This window comes from Eumetopias jubatus, unplaced genomic scaffold, assembly GCF_037043125.1.
Source record: "Eumetopias jubatus isolate StellerSeaLion01/CBP00866 unplaced genomic scaffold, mEumJub1_p1.0 scaffold_13, whole genome shotgun sequence".
NCBI lineage: Eukaryota > Metazoa > Chordata > Mammalia > Carnivora > Otariidae > Eumetopias > Eumetopias jubatus.
This window is the reverse complement of record NW_028274819.1, coordinates 16,139,219-16,154,756: the sequence shown is the minus strand read 5'-3', so window position 1 is coordinate 16,154,756 and position 15,538 is coordinate 16,139,219. Positions and strand designations below refer to the sequence as shown.

The 15,538-nt window shown below is 46.5% G+C and overlaps 1 protein-coding gene across 1 annotated transcript in view; it reads right to left on the bottom strand.

Moving 5' to 3' along the window:
* Positions 1–7,675, bottom strand: part of LRP4 (LDL receptor related protein 4) — a 48,011-nt gene extending 40,336 nt beyond the window's left edge. Inside the window, exon 1 of the mRNA XM_028111084.2 lies at positions 7,486–7,675. Within this exon, the coding sequence (XP_027966885.2) occupies positions 7,486–7,537 (52 nt within the window). The 5' untranslated portion in view covers positions 7,538–7,675. The remainder of the gene's footprint in view (positions 1–7,485) is intronic.
* Positions 7,676–15,538: the final 7,863 nt, after the last annotated feature.

The following is a 15,538-nucleotide window of genomic DNA, read 5'->3' as shown; positions in this document are numbered from 1 at the left end:
TCGTAATGGTCAGCCTCCAAAGTTATGAGGCAGGGGAGCATAATGTTAAGAGCATGGGAACAAAACTAAGCTAGTTCCTGGCTGTCTGCCCCTGGGCATATTATTTAAATCTCTTTATACCCTAGTTGTTCATCAGGAAAATCAGGTTAAGCATAGCCCCTACCTCACATGGACGTTATTAGAATTAAATTAGTTAATTCATAAAAAGCACTTAGCATAATGCCTGGCACATACTAGGCTCTCAGTGAACAACAGCTCTTGCTATTACTCTGATAGAATTTGACTCACCCAGAACCGTCTTATCCAGCCACCCCATGACTATTAAGCCCCACTATTTCAGGGCTCAAGGTATCTAAAAACCTTACTGTGGCCCAAGCTGCAGTGCCCCCCTCCAAGGGTTAAGCTGGTGGCATGAATGAGGACAGGAAGAGAGGGACGAGGGTACTGTGGCAAGAGTCCTGCATCAGTGCCTTTCTCTGGAGGAGCTCCTGGCTCATAGTATCCTCTATCCTTGCTTCGTTTATCATCAACCAATTCCTAGGAGGCAAGTATAGAAAAGAGCATTCAGAACCTAAATCACAGAGCAATTCAGAATTGGATTAGCTTCCTCTATTGTAAAATGGGGGTAATAATACTACTTCTTTCACAGGGTTGCTGGGCCGTTTAAGTGAAATAATACATATGAACTATACAGTAAGGAGCTATTACTGTTGTTGTTATTAGTCCCCATCATCTTCACCTAGATATGTCCTCTCTCTCAACCCAGTAACATAGCTATGATACTAGGCTGTCTCCATGCAGGTCCTCAAAAGTCTACTTACCCTACCCAGCAGCTCAGTCAACAGATTTCACAAATCCAACGGGGCTTGAATGTGGCTGTGCTTTGTGAGGGGCTGCTCAAAATACTGCTTTCCTCTCCCCCTACCTCTCAAAACACAAGGTCCACACAGTAATACATGGCTTCACAAAAGCAACAAACCTCATCTCTCCTCCTGGGAGCTTTTTAAAGCCTCACTCTGGGGCGCCTGGGCGGCTCAGCTGGTTAAGCCTCTGACTCTCGATTTTGGCTCAGGTCATGATCTCAGGGTTGTGAGATCGAGCCTGGTGTCGGGCTCCATGCTGGGCGTGGAGCCTGCTTGAGATTCTCTCTCTCCCTCTGCTTCTGCCCCCACCTCTAAATAAATAAATAAAGCCTCCCTCTGTCAAAAGCACGGAGAAGCTATTCTTCATGCATCGAGAATCCGTGAGAGGATGAAGACTGAAAACAGAGGGGAAGTCAATCTAAGACATAATATAGATAGTCCCAACCTAGATCTTTTGTTATAGCTTGGATATAAAATATTCCATACTAAGGAGTTGTATGGGTTAGAGGCTTAAAAGCTTAGGCTCTGGGTTCAAATCCTGGGCCAGTTACTCACTAGCTGTGTGACAAACTGCTCTGAGCCTTAGTTTCTTATCTGTAAGACAGGAACCTAACAGTACCTACCTCATCAGGACACTGTGAGCAGTAAATGTGGTAATATACCATAAATACCCCAGTGCCAGGGAGGTAGCAAAAGATTTAAATGTTAACTAAAATATATATAGTAACTCTATATTATTTAGACCACATGTCCCAGTTTGCGATGTAAAAAATGGTTACCATTGATTCTTCCCAGAAGAGCAGAAATTCTTATTTGGGGGAGATGCATATTAGAACCATTTGCTTTTACCCCTTCTCTGAACCTGTAGTTGAAATTTCTTGTTTAAACTGCCTGAGGAGTGGGAGGGTTGGGGGAGTGGAGAGAGAAGGAAAGAACTCCCCTTTCTTATTTGCTAGGCTTATGGATATTATAACCTCGCGTCTGTGTTTGGTCACCAGAAGGGTGTAGTTGACCCAACAGAGAAGCTATCTCTTGTCCTCATTCATGCCGAAAAGGTGGTGGCAGGCAGGCTCCCAAGACTGAGGCCAACCGAAGGAACATTTGGAGCGCCTCTCCCACCCCCGCCCTGTAGGCCTGGCAGGAAATGGAGCTGCTGAGCTTGAAGAGGCATTTATGATCTCCAAGCTTTATTTCATGTGCTGATCAGGTGTCTTTCCCAGTATCCTACTCAGTACCTGCCTGAGCCTATACCCAGACAGGAGGAGAGTCCCTCTCCTCCAAAAAGACTCTGCCCTGGGCCCAGAGCCTCACGGGCCCAGAGCCTCACCGCCCCAGAAAACCTCTGCTGATAAATTATGCAGCAGCACCTTTGTGTCGCTGCCTCCCAGCCAGATGGGAGGTTTGCTCCCAGTCTTTTGTTTCCGGCTTTGCTCCCAGCTCAGATCCTTGGCTCTGTGCAGAGGTGAGGGGAGAGCTCCCGTAGGCCAAGTCAGGGCTTGCAGCAAGTCCCAGCAAGGCTTTCCCCAGCTGGGTCTCAGGCAGAGCCCTGCCCTGCCTCACTCTGACCTGAATGAGCAGGGGAATGAGTGTTAGGGACGCTTATAGTCAATCCACTCAGCTACGGGAATGCCTAAGTGCAGTGAAAGAATGAAGTTTGCTCGGAAGGGCGTAAAGAGGTGCCCAAGGGCACCTAAGATGTTTGCTTCTTGCTAAATCAAAAATGCAGAACAGAAAATGGAGTCAACCAACCGCCAGGAAGGCCAGCGAATCAGCTCCTTACCGGCTGCTCTTGGTTACGGTCAACTTTCTGCAGCCCCCAAAAACATCACATCACTGGCACCAACTTAAAAGGAAGAAACAAAGAGACAACAGGGGTCAAACTTTGGGGTGGAGGAGCTGGGGGCTGGGGGTGGGGGTGAGTCATGGGCTTGAGACCCACATCAATCATCCCTGCACACTGACAGGATTCCTGATTGAAGACGGTAGTCATGAAGAAAGGCGGCACTGCAATGGCCCAGCCCCCAAATTGGGGCAATTACTACCTTATGAGCTCTGGGGACTGACTCCTTTCCCAGGCCAGTGGGAGGGAGAGCTTGGAATTCTAAACTGTTCCAGCTACAAGAGACCTCAGCCAACACCTCTCACCCCAGGTCACGGCATCCTTAGAGTGAGATCCCTGGCCTCATCCCTGAGCACAGAGCTTTTAACCAGGAACCTCCCAGAGGAAAACCCCATCTCCCAGGACCTCTCCCAGGAGAACTAAGGTGGTGTGGGCTCCCTAGACTTCATGGCATAGCTTAACAGATCCCCTTTCTGGAAGTATGGGCAGGAGGGGAACTATGCTTAGGTTTCATTAGGTTTTCAATGTGGGGTGGGAAGAAGGGGCAAGATCTTTAAAAGAGAAAAGCAAAAAACCAGCTGAAATGAATGAAGGGCTGACCTTCCATTTTAACGCATGCCACTACAGTACAATGATTTGTTTACCCGGCTCCCATAGTCCAAAGGTAAGAACCATGTTTAATCTACTTAGGCAAACTTGCTAACAAACAGCTAACATTTATCCAAGCCTGCAGTAACGGAGTAGCCTATGTTGAATGGTTTGAATATACTATTATCTCATTTAATTTTTACAATATTCTCACATGATAATTTATTACTACTCCAGCTCTCCCCCCATTTACAGATAAGAATCCTGAAGTTCAGGGAGATTAAGTGTTTTGCACAGGGTCACAAGAAGTGCCCAAGCCAGGATTCAAACCCAGGGATGCCTGCGCTGCTTAATCACCGAGCTATGTACATGGTGGTTAAGGTAAGTGCTTGGCAAATGTCTGTTTGCTGAATGAATGAACAAATGAATGGGTGCAGAGCCCAGTTTAGGGAATGCTCCTGAGTGTATCTGGGAGAAAGAACCTGACCCTGTCAGCTCTAAGCTGGATGGAGAGCGGCAAGCACAGGCATTCATCAGAGCTATTTATAGGGCCAAACCCGGGCCCTGCCAGCCAGCCAGTCCAGCCAGCCAGTCCGTAGGAAGTCTTTCCTGGGACACGGAATCCCACCATGCTGAGAAGGGGAGAAGGACTTCCCCTGCTGAAGATGAGATGGTAATCCAGACACAGTCTGGGGCCCAGATGTCCCATGGCTAGGCAACTATGGCAAACCTGTGGCTAGGCTTCATCAAGGAATGTAGAGATTGTGGTTGTAACAGGCTCTAATAGACTTACTCAACCAAGGGCATGGAACTGTCTCATAATTATGAGATATGCTCAGTCATTAAAAAAGACAAGTCTTCTTCTTAAAGTAGTCCCTGAAATTCCCTATCCAGGAAGCCCCTGGTATTGACCTTCTCTTCAAAGGAGAAGCAACATAGCCAATCCTTCCTATTTTTCCTCTTCTTAGGGACCAAGATTATCAGCCAATCAGTAGAAAGAGTGAGCAAAGACCTATAAAATACCCTGTCCTCTGTGACCTTCTGTGTTCTTTGCTGGCCCAGAAGATGGACATGCCCAACACGTTCTGTATCAGACATAGCCAGACTGGTTCCCTTGCACCTGTCATTCTTAATACCATGTGCCAGTCCCAAAGATGTTATCTGATATTCAAGAGGGGATAGAAGAGGAAATCCAAAATCAGTGACAAGCCAAGCATCTTTCACAAGTCCAACAAGATCAGGGACAAGGTCAATCAAGCACCATGCCAACAGCCAGATGGAAAGGAGATCAGTCTCAGCTCTACTCTTTTGCACTCAACCTCAGAAATAGCCTTCTATCTACTTAAGCACCTGGGCAGAATTTTCGACTTTTTGCTTACCTGGAAGAGATCTCCAAGATAAACATGGTTTCTACTCTTCCAATGGTGGTAGACTCTCTGAGGCCTCACCTCAACCCTCAGGAGAAAGATACCCAGGGCTATCAACAGCAATCAAGTTTCCTAACAAAATCTTTAAGGTTGGAGTGTTATGTAGGTTCAGGCCAAACACATAGGCTCTAGGAAAAGCCCACAGGACTAGCAGCATCCAAATAAGCACCTTAAACCTTAGTGTATTGCATCCATACTATAAAACACTGTCTTCTCCATGAGCCCCTGGAACATAGTGTTGAGGACCTTCTTGGTGATATTTCTGGTTGAGCAATTGCTCAGGCTCATTGGTGAACCATGAATCTGTCCTTTCCCCCCACACCCCAGACCTCCAAGGATGGTTCAGTATCAGGCTAGGAGAAGTTCAGATCTTCCTGCCCCTGAGTGTCCTTACACACGCACACAGAAAGTCTCCCATGCTCAGAAGTTTCTATTAAACTTTTTGTCCCCAGGGCGCCTGGGTGGCTCAATGGGTTAAGGGTCTGCCTTCAGCTCAGGTCATGATCTCAGGGGCCTGGGATAGAGCCCAGCAAGGGGCTCCCTGCTCAGCACGGAGCCTGCTTCTCCCTCTGCCTCTGCTCCTCCCCCTGTTTGTGCTCTCTCTCAAATAAATAAATAAAATCTTTTAAAAAAGTTTTTATCCTTAAAAAGAACCCAAAAGAGGGGCACCTGGGTGGCTCAGTCAGTTAAGCGGCTGCCTTCGGCTCGGGTCATGATCCCAGCGTCCTGGGATCGAGTCCCACATCGGGATCCCTGCTCAGCGGAGCGCCTGCTTCTCCCTCTCCCTCTGCCTGCCTCTCTGCCTGTTGTGCTTCTATCTCTCCGTCAAATAAATAAATAAATAATCTTAAAAAAAAAAAAAAAGAACCCAAAAGAGTTATCAAGAAGCCTCCCATCCTTTCTCTGTGAAGCATTAAATATACACAACTTTCTACCTCCATTCTCAGTGCAGATGTAGTATATGCAGTTTTGACAGCTCTAGAACAATAAAAGCCTCTTGGCCAGTCTCAGCCCAGAACCTTCCAGCTCCCCTTTCCCTAGGGCAGAAGGCGACAATCTCCTCTCTGGTTTTGTTGGTATCCGTTTTAGCCTTTTTTTTTTTCTTTCCTTTCCTTTTTTCCCAGTGCCGTGCCATTTCCCTTGATCTTTTTCAAAACTTCCTCCAGGGGGCCGAGAGGAAAGTTCCATCCCCTTCTCTTGCAGCCCGAAGGGGGAAACCCCCCAAAAAGCATAGCTGTCCCTTTAAGGGGCCCATGTGGTGGGAAGAGCAGCTACATTCCTACCCCAGTAGGGCCGCTGTCCCGACACGCCAAAGAGGCTACAAATAACCTTCTAGGAGAGAGCCCGGGAGGGGGAGAGCACAGTGCGAGGAGGAACGTGGCTCGGCCAGGCTACTACGCGGAGGGGAAGAGCGGAGAGCGGACAGAAAGAGCTCAAGTCGGCGTTAAAGAGAGCATGGAAAAAGTTTAAAACCCACGGGTAGTTTAAATAACAGACACGAGAACTCTGTTTTGGATTTGGGAGGTAAACCAATCTTTAAAACGAGTGCCCAGGCATCTCCACGCCCTGCCAGGCAAGTTCCGAAATCCCCACTATTTCCACACGAGCTCCCGCACGCTAAAGAAAGAACCGGTGCAAGCCAGGCCCAGGGTCTAGAGACCCCTCCGTTCCGAACCCCACCCCCTCCTCCCGGCTGCGAGAATGAGAAGATTCGGATCCCCTCGCCCCGGCTGAATCGGGTTGGGGTTCAGAGATCAAAATTCTTTGATCTTTGGGCACAAACTAGAGGAAGCTGCTAAATCACGGGGTACACCCTCGGTGCTAGGCGACTGCGGAGAAACAGATTCCACTGGAGCCCTAATCACACACAACAGTTGCGTACGGGCACCAAACAAGTTATTAATAAGGAGCAGATGAAGCAGCAGTTCTGCTGCCATCCGTCCAGCTCCCCCGAGGGTCACCGCGCGGACCCGGAGGCTGCCTTCTGATGTTCGGCGATACCCGCCCCCCCGCCCCACTACTCCGGGTAGGACGGATCTGCGGGAGCCTTCCAGCAGTTTCTTCCCTGTGTCCCTCCTCTGCTTCTTTTCCAACCCGGTCTCCCCCCCCCCCCCACCCCACCGGGAAGGATCCAGGGCCAAAGCTGATTGGTCGAAGCCAGGAGAGGGAACCCAAAACACCACTAAGGGGAGATGCTGCGAGCATGCAGTACCCAAAGACCCTCGGTGGGAGCAAGGTCTGGAGTCCGAGGAACTGTTCCCCGAGTAGGGGAATCCCCAGAACACAAGCATTCCGATTCCACTGGAGCCCCGCTCCGGGAATCCGCTCCAGACCCCCGGTCCCTGCAAAGAGGGCTTTTTACAATTTATGGTTTAGCGACCATCCTTCCCCGCCTCCCTTTCTTCGCACACATTCATTCGTACCAAGGACACAGAGACCCTGTCTTAACCTGAAAGGGAAGCAGCCCCCAGTTCTTCAAAGAGCGGCGAGGGAAGGCGAGCGGGCGCCTGGGATCTTCCCTGAGCCCGGCCCAGATCCGAGCGGGAGAGCTCCTCCACGGCCGCCTCTCTCGGGCTGGAAGAGTCGGGGGACCTCCTGCTTCTCTCCTCTGCACGCACGCTCAGGGCTACTGCTTGGAGTGAGGGCGCGGGGTCTCAGGCCCCAGCCCGCGCCGCCCGGTTTTCGGGAGGTGAGTCCTGCTGCGGCCGGACCCACGGACAAACTTTCCCGGCGGGCCGGGCGGCGCAGGCACGGCGGCGCCGCTTACCGTGTGCGCAGAGCAGGGCGCCAAGGAGCAGCGCGCCCCACGGCCGCCTCATGGTGCTGCGGCCGCCGCCGGCGCTCCCTGTCGGCCGGGGGTCCCGCCGGCTCCCGCCGGACGGCGCGGCGGAGGGAGTCGGAGCAGGGTCCCGGAGGGGAAGCGTCCCGGTCCGCGGCGGCCGGCGCGTCCCGCAAGTCGCCCTCCGGCCGCTGCTGCCTCCAGTGCTGCCGGAGCCGAAGCCGCCCCGCCAGGGGACCGGGAGGGGGGTGTCCCGGGCCAGGCCGCCCCGCCCCCCGCGCCGCAGCCCCCGCCACCGCCACCGCGCCTGGTCCCGCCCCCAGCGCCGGGCCGGCCCCTTCCCGCCCTCGGCCCCCGCCCCCCGGTCCCCGGCCCCCACCCGCCAGCGCCTGTTGCACTGGCCCCGTTCTTCAGGCCACCCCCACATTCGGAGTCCTCGAGAGAGAGCCCCCCTCCGTGTCCCCATTACTACTGCTCAAATGTCCCTAACTTAAAACATTATCCCAGCGGCAACTCTCTCGATGCCTCTCACTCTGTGCCAGAGAGGAGTACCCGGGCTGACCCAAGTCGCGGGGACGTGACCCCGGCCCCCCTACCAGCCCAAGTCCAGACTTTATTGATGTCTCAGAATACGCAAGGCTTGCTAATGCATAATCCTCCTAGGTCTTTATTAACATCAAACAAGGGACATCAGGGGGCCTGGAGTGCTGTATCTTAACTAGCATTCTCACTGTCAAAATTCCTTTTCTGAGATTTTTTTCTTGCTCCACCCCCACCCCGGTCTAGGCAGCGTTGTTCTAGGGCTAAATAATTCCACGACCTCCCCTTTTCATTTACTCATTTCCTGAGGTGGTTGTCTGGGTCCTGTCGCCCCAGCTCAGACGTCCAGAATTGATCCAGACATAGTTCCTCCTTGCTGTCTTTGTAAATCAGCGTTGTTAGCCTTTTCACCTTCTTTGACTTTCTGATCCTGGCAAGGAAGGAAGGGGGTAAGGAAGTAAGTCTTTACTTGTAGTTGCACTTTCCCAGAGACCGGAGCCTCCTCTAGGCTTCCGTCTGTGGGGCCTTAACAGCAGTATTTAACTTTCGGGTTACTGAAGAAAATTATAAACTCCTCGCTTGTCTTAGCTTCGTGGCCTATGCTCTCCCCAAAGTGTATTCATAATGAGTTAATTTTGTTTTTTGGTTGAATCTTATCTTGTTACTTTTGTCCAAGCCCCCAGCTTCCTTAGGGTTCTATTATCAGCTTTCCCTCCAAGCTGGTATGCCGACATTCCCTGGCTTTGGATCTTCTGCAATCTCATTAAACCACTTTCTTCTTAGTAGTAAATAGAGTCAGGAAGACCCAAATGCTCCACGTCAGCTGAGGGGAGAGCAATTTGGTATAGTGCAAAGTGGATATTAGGAGATTTCTCCAATGGCGAGGTTGACATTTCATCCTTGCTTGTTTTCAATGTTGCAAAAGGCTTTCACTTCATATTATCATTTTTGGCCAAAACTAACATGAACTTTGCAACAGCAACAACAACAACAACAAAAAGTGAAGTGTTAACTCCTTTAGCCAGTACTTCTCTATACTGTTCTGCCTGAAATTTTTACACAGATGAAATGTGGTTGAACCAGCATCACCATGGTAACTAATACGGAGGCATTTTCTCTGTGTGTAGTTCTTCTTGCTGACTGAAGGCGGCAGTCGAGTCAGGTCAGGATTACGAGATCGTACTGCTAGGAAAGGCAGTCGACCTTGATGACCTCCGTCACCTTAGCCTAAAATCCAAGAAGTGAAAAGTGGAAGCTGATTCTAACACCCATCTCCCTCACCCCCACAATGTTTGTGATGCGGCCTTGGGCTGGTCTCAGAGTTTCGATACATGCTGTTCATGCCTTTTGACCTGTTGAGAAAGATCTTAACTATTCCGGAGACCATATTTTTTCCACATGAAAACTAAGGACATGTGGTATAATGAATACATTTGTCCCAAAAAATCCAGGACAGGCAGTCACCATACTTTCAATGTCAGGGGATTAAGAATTTATAAACATCTGTATACAAAGGATAGGTTTCCTTCCAGAAGGCATGATTTATGTTGTTTTTCTGGGATTGAGGAGGAAGGGGGAGGCTGGCTGTCCCCGTCTGACTCAGGCTCAAGAGACTGCATTTTGTGTGTGCATCCCAAGGCCTCCTCCTCCGTGGTTCAGTACGGTTCTGGTGCACAGAGCCATCCCTGGCTGCTGTGAGTCATTGGGAATATCAATGGGTAGAAAGGAACTTCGTGCATAGTCCCTGCCTGGGTCACCCCCTAGGGTGAGTTAAGTCTTGGCTGTCAGAAACTGCTCTTATGCCAGGAGTGCTAAGCCATATTTATTTTTACCAGGCCTCTCAGACTTTCTTGTTTGGAGTGAGAGATCCTGAAAAGCGTGCCAGAATGGGCTGTTTGTCTCCCTTTTATTGTCCTTTGGGAAATGCCCCTAGAAAAGTTGTAGGGGACTGCCAATTCCGGAGGGGTCTCAGAGGCATTAGTATCCCCAGAAACACCACCCCTTCCTTCATCCTTCTAGGACAGACCAGGGAACTGCGTTTCCAAGATCAGAATATTGCCCTGAATTAGACCATCACTAATGGCCTTTTCAAAGGAAACACAGGGAGTGCTACAGAAACCAGATAGAAATGGGCACTATTTTGATCTGGTTGGGTTGGAAGAATTCTCTTATAACCTAGGCATCATTCAACAACCTGAATTTCTAGACATAATCCACCTGAAAGAGTAACAGGCCTGAAGTTTTACACTTTAAAACAGTGGTTCTCAATCAGGAGTGATTTTGCAGACCTGGGGCAATCCCAAGAGACAGTCTTGGGAGTAGGTGCTATTGGCAGTGAATGGGTAGACTCCAAGGAAGCTGCTAAACATCCTCCCATGAGCAGGACATCCCTCCCCACAAAGAATGATATAACCAAGAATTATCCAGCTCCACATTTTAATAGTACTGAGGTTGAGAGACCCTGCTTTAAAAGATTAAGAACATGAGGGGCACCTGGGTGACTCAGTCAGTTAAGCATCTGACTCTCGATTTTGGCTCAGGTCGTGATCTCAGGGTTGTGAGATCAAGCCCCGTGTCAGGCTCCAAGCTCAGCACAGAGTCCGCTTGAGATTCCCTCTCCCTCTCCCACTGCCCCTCCCACTCAAGCTCTCTCTCTCTCTCAAATAAATAAATAAATCTAAAAAAAAAAGATTAACATAAGTCTACAAAGAATTGCTCTATCTACTCTCCAGAATCACCTTGTTAACGCAGTGTCAGTGGAGGGAAAGAGTTCTTAAATCTATAGAAGGAAAAACAAGAAAAAGCACAGCTAAAGGAGTCCTACACCTGCCACTTCTGCCTAGGGAGGCCTATTTCCAGTATTTGTTCACTCAGTAAGTATTTATTAAGGGCATATTATGTTCCAGGCAAGGAAGAGGCAGTGGTAAACAGATATATTGGGTTCCTGGAACTTACAGTCTGATGGTTGGAGTTGGGAGGGGACACAGGTATGCAGAGGCATTGAAAGAATGATTCCACAAATGAATTTAAAGCTATAAATGATAGGGACATTCAAGGAAAATTACTGAGTTCTATGAAAGGAGAGATTTGATTTAGATTTGGGGATTCAAGGAAGGCCTGTCAGTGGCACTGACACTTAAGCTGAGTAAGAGTCATCAGGCTGGGAGTGGAGGCAGAAGGAATAGCATCTGCAAAGGCCCTGAGCCAGGAAAGAGTCCAGAGGATTTATGGGAAAGTATCATTAACTTTTAACAATGGATGCTTTTATCTAAGTCCAGGGGGCTACTACTGGGGAGTGGGGGAAAAATGAAAGTATAAGGAAAGAGTCTGATTGGCATTTTCTTTAATCACAAACCCTTCACCACCATTTCTAGTGCCAATACTTTTCTTGTTCCAGTTCAGCAGTGGTACTCACATCAGGGGCTGGGGTACAGTGGCTGATTCAGTTCCCTGGCCTAACTTGGGGCACACCCTGGAAAGCGAGACTTTCTAAGCACATTTTTATCTCCTGAAAGCTTGATATTCACACATCTGGCATATATAAGTAGAGCCTTTGCAGCAAATATTTGAGTATATCTTGTTTATTTCAGCAGCAAAGATAAATTTAGAATGGTGGATAAACAAATGGATCAATGAATAAACACTCATTTAATAACAAACATGAATCAAGAATCTATGGAAGTGGTTTGTCTGTTTTCACACTTGCCCTTTTATAATTCATTCTCTATATGCACAGCAACCAAAGTGACTTCTTAAGAAACATAAATCAGGTCATGTCCTTACTGGGCTTAAAACTTTCTGATGGTTTCCTATTGCACTTGGAATAATATCCGTGCTTCTCATGTGGCCTTCAAGGTCCTTCATGACTTGGCCTTTGCCTATTACTTTGACCACTTCTCCCCTTACTCATTCTGCTCTGGCCACACTGGCTTTCTTTCAGCTCTGCAACATGCTAGCATTTCTTCCAATTTTTGCACGAGCTGTCTTCTTTACTTAGAATACTGTTTCCCCAGACCCTCCCATGGCTGGTCTCAGCTCAGCATCCGAGCCTCAGAGAAACCCCATCTTATCACCCTAAAGTTGCCTTGTTCTCTCTCACTGCCTTTATCCTATTTTATTTAGGTAGGTAGATAAGGTTTCCCAAGGTCATGGCATTTATCCTAGGTCTTATAGGATATGTAAGAGTTTACTAGGCAGAAAATGTGGGAGAGGTACATTCTAGGCAGAAAGAAGAGCTTATACCAAAGCAAGGCGGTGGGAAAGAGCTCAGTATGTTTGGGAATAATGGGTAGGAAAGTATGGCTGGTACGCAGGGAAGAGTGAATGGCAAGGTGGCTCGAAAAGTAGGTTGGGATCAGATTGTGAAGAGATGTACATTGTCTGCATGTTTAGGAATTTTGCTTCATCCTAGTAATGGTGACTCAGCCACACTTTTAAAGTAAGGAAGTAATGTGGTCAGATTTGAGTTTTAGAACAATAAACTCTTGTAACAATCTAGGGATGGCTGGAGGGGGGGGGATAGATGCAGAGACTGCAGCTTTTTGTCCTAAGATTCTAAAGGTTGGGAAGTTCCAATTCATATCCTAAGTTTACTTAATGATTCTTAGCATATTCCCTCTCATCCTCCTGAACTAGTCTCTTACCTTGTCCACATGCAGCATTATCTGTATGCCTTTTGTTGAGCTAGTTCCTTCTTTTTCTGGGCATTCTTAACACATGGTGATCTCTCACACACAGTATTTAGATCTAGGAAGGATATGCCGATGCTTTGTTTGATTTTTTTTTAAGTTTATTTATTTAAGTAAACTCCACCCAACATGGAGCTCGAACTCATGACCCCAAGATCAAGAGTCGCATGTTCTTCCAACTGAGCCAGCCAGGCGCCCCTCTATTTGATTTTTAATGCCCTTCTCGATGATGTCTTGCATTTTGCTGGCCTTTTTGTTTAATGAATTTATTTCATGAATTGGTTCCTATGAAGCAACCATAAATCCTATGGATTGGATGGACTTCATTTTCTAGGCTTTTAACCTAGAGGGGAAAATAAATCTATTTAACAAGGCTTTATTCTATTAGGCACTAAGAAATTTAAAGATGAATGAACACTGTCTCTGCCTTCAAGGAACTCACAATCTAGTAGGAGAGTTCAAACAAACAATCTTTTTTAATGACATAAATGCTTATCAAGGTGCATACTCGAGGACAGAGGAAGGCAGAGCTAATTTTTGTGGGCTACCAAGAAGGATCAGAAAATCTTTTTCCCTTTCAAACTGTATGAAAGTATAATTCCCAACTCTTTCTACAGCATTTGAAAATATAACAAGAAGGTACACGTCTGTAATCACCTTTGAGCTCTGGTTCAGTTTAAGCCATGTCCTCTTAACCACTTTCTTGTAATGCATTAGTTATTTTTAACTAAGAGTTTGTGAACATTTCTTTTTTCTTTGCAAATTCTCCCAAATCGCTGGGTTGTTGGCCTGTAGCAGTTCAAAATGACTTGTCTGTAAATAGCATTTTTTACTTTAAACATGTTAATCCCATACACTGGCATCACACTTAGTTTCTGCTTTGCTTTTATGGAATATGAGTCTTTTAAGAAGAGCCCAGGAGCTCAGCATGAATTTCATGACCTGCATTTCTTAGTAGCTACTTTGCCTTTAGCATCTTTTCTGCTTGATGAGTCGATAAAAGCTTGTCCTAGTTTCTTGAACCTATTTTGTAGCAATAATTCAGCCTGCATTTTTTCTTTCCTTATTGTTTCCTTGAAGTTTAAAACTATTTAGTATCTTCACGTTTGCTTTCCTGGAGTGTTCAATTTCAGGGAGAAATTTCTTCCCTATCAATCTCTTTATAGGTCCTCTGCAGAGCCAGAGATGTCTATTAATTTTCTTCTTATAATTAGGAATTATAATCTGATAAACTGACATCTCCACATATCCTCTCTTGTGGGTGTTTTTCTGATTGCTTTGAGCTTGATATTTCTGTTCCTTATGTTGTGGTAATGACTTTAACATCTCATACCTTCCCTATGCTTTGATCAATTTCATATCACTTGCTTATATTCAGGATTATGGTGTTATCTTCTGACTTAGTTGTTTACCTGGATGATTATTTGTTTAGGTAACATTTTCAAATATATTATAATAATGTAAGAATCTGAAAACCTATCTAAATTGAAAGCTGACATTTTTTCTTTCCTTAACATTCAAGGGAGTCACAATTACACCTGTCTTTTAACATTGCCTGTATATTTCCACTCTTCTTAAGACCCTTGTCTGTATGTTTCACTAAAAAGTTTCCTCTGCCACTGAGGTGTGGCCAAAATCTGTTACCACTTACTCTATGGCAGAAGAGAAATCTAAAAGTAGCTGTTCCTTCTTGGGAAAAACAAATACTATCTGGAAGGTCATCACTTCTGCTTTAAAAGTATTTTAAAGAGGGGTGTCTGGGTGGCTCAAACAATTAAGCATCCAACTCTTGATCTCAGCACAGGTCATGAGCTCAGGGTTGTGAGTTTAAACCTTGCATTGGGATCTTTGCTGGCTGGGTGTGGAGCCTACTTAAAAAAAAAAAAAAAATATATATATATATATATATATATATATATTTTAAAGAATTTCAAGTCATTTACTGTTTGTTTTCAAATTATAATACATGCCTATTATAGAAAAATTTTGAGAATATATAAAAGGATAAAGAAGAAAAATGTAAGCAGTCAGTAACGTAAGGCTACCTGTTATTTCTATGCAACCTCAAATTTTCTTGAAGCCTTAGTCTAGCAACCTCCTACCTTTTTCTTCCTCAATAGACTGTTGAAGACATTAAGAGTGGAAGACTGACTTTAAATATATGGGTCCTCAGAATTTTTATGGAAGGGATGGAGCTGTAGGAAAAAGCTACAAATTGCTCCAGAGATGACATCTTGTTCTTATTTAGCTTTCTTTGAGTCATTAACAGTCGGGCGCCACTGGTGCTGAAACTTATCATTATTATAACCGCAAATGGGTTAATGCCCAAACAAAGCTATATTCTTGGGGCTGGTTCCCAGCTCCACCACACAGATCCCAGCAGCAGCACCCTCCAAGTCCCAGGATAATGCTCCACAAATGAGAGGATGTCAAACGTTCAGCCTGGACTTGAAATTCTCTTCTTTTATCTGGGAGCTTCCAGTTGCTGGCAGGGGAGAGCAAAAGTAAAAATAAATAAATAAAAACCAAGCCAACAAACCCTTAAAAAAGAGGCTGTGTGGTTTAGTGGTCAGACCACTAGCCTGGAGGTTGGGATAGCTGAGATCCAGTTGTAGCTCTCCCACCGATTGGCTGGATGATACTAGACAAGTCATTTTCCTGACCTGTGCCTCAGTTTCCCTGCTTAAAAAAAGGAAGTGCCTTAGAAAGTTTTTATGAGGACAAATAAAATGATCTGCAAATAGCTTCAGGTTGCTTGGAAATAAAATGAAATTGTAGGCCTTAATAATTACTATCCCATTACTTTATTAATA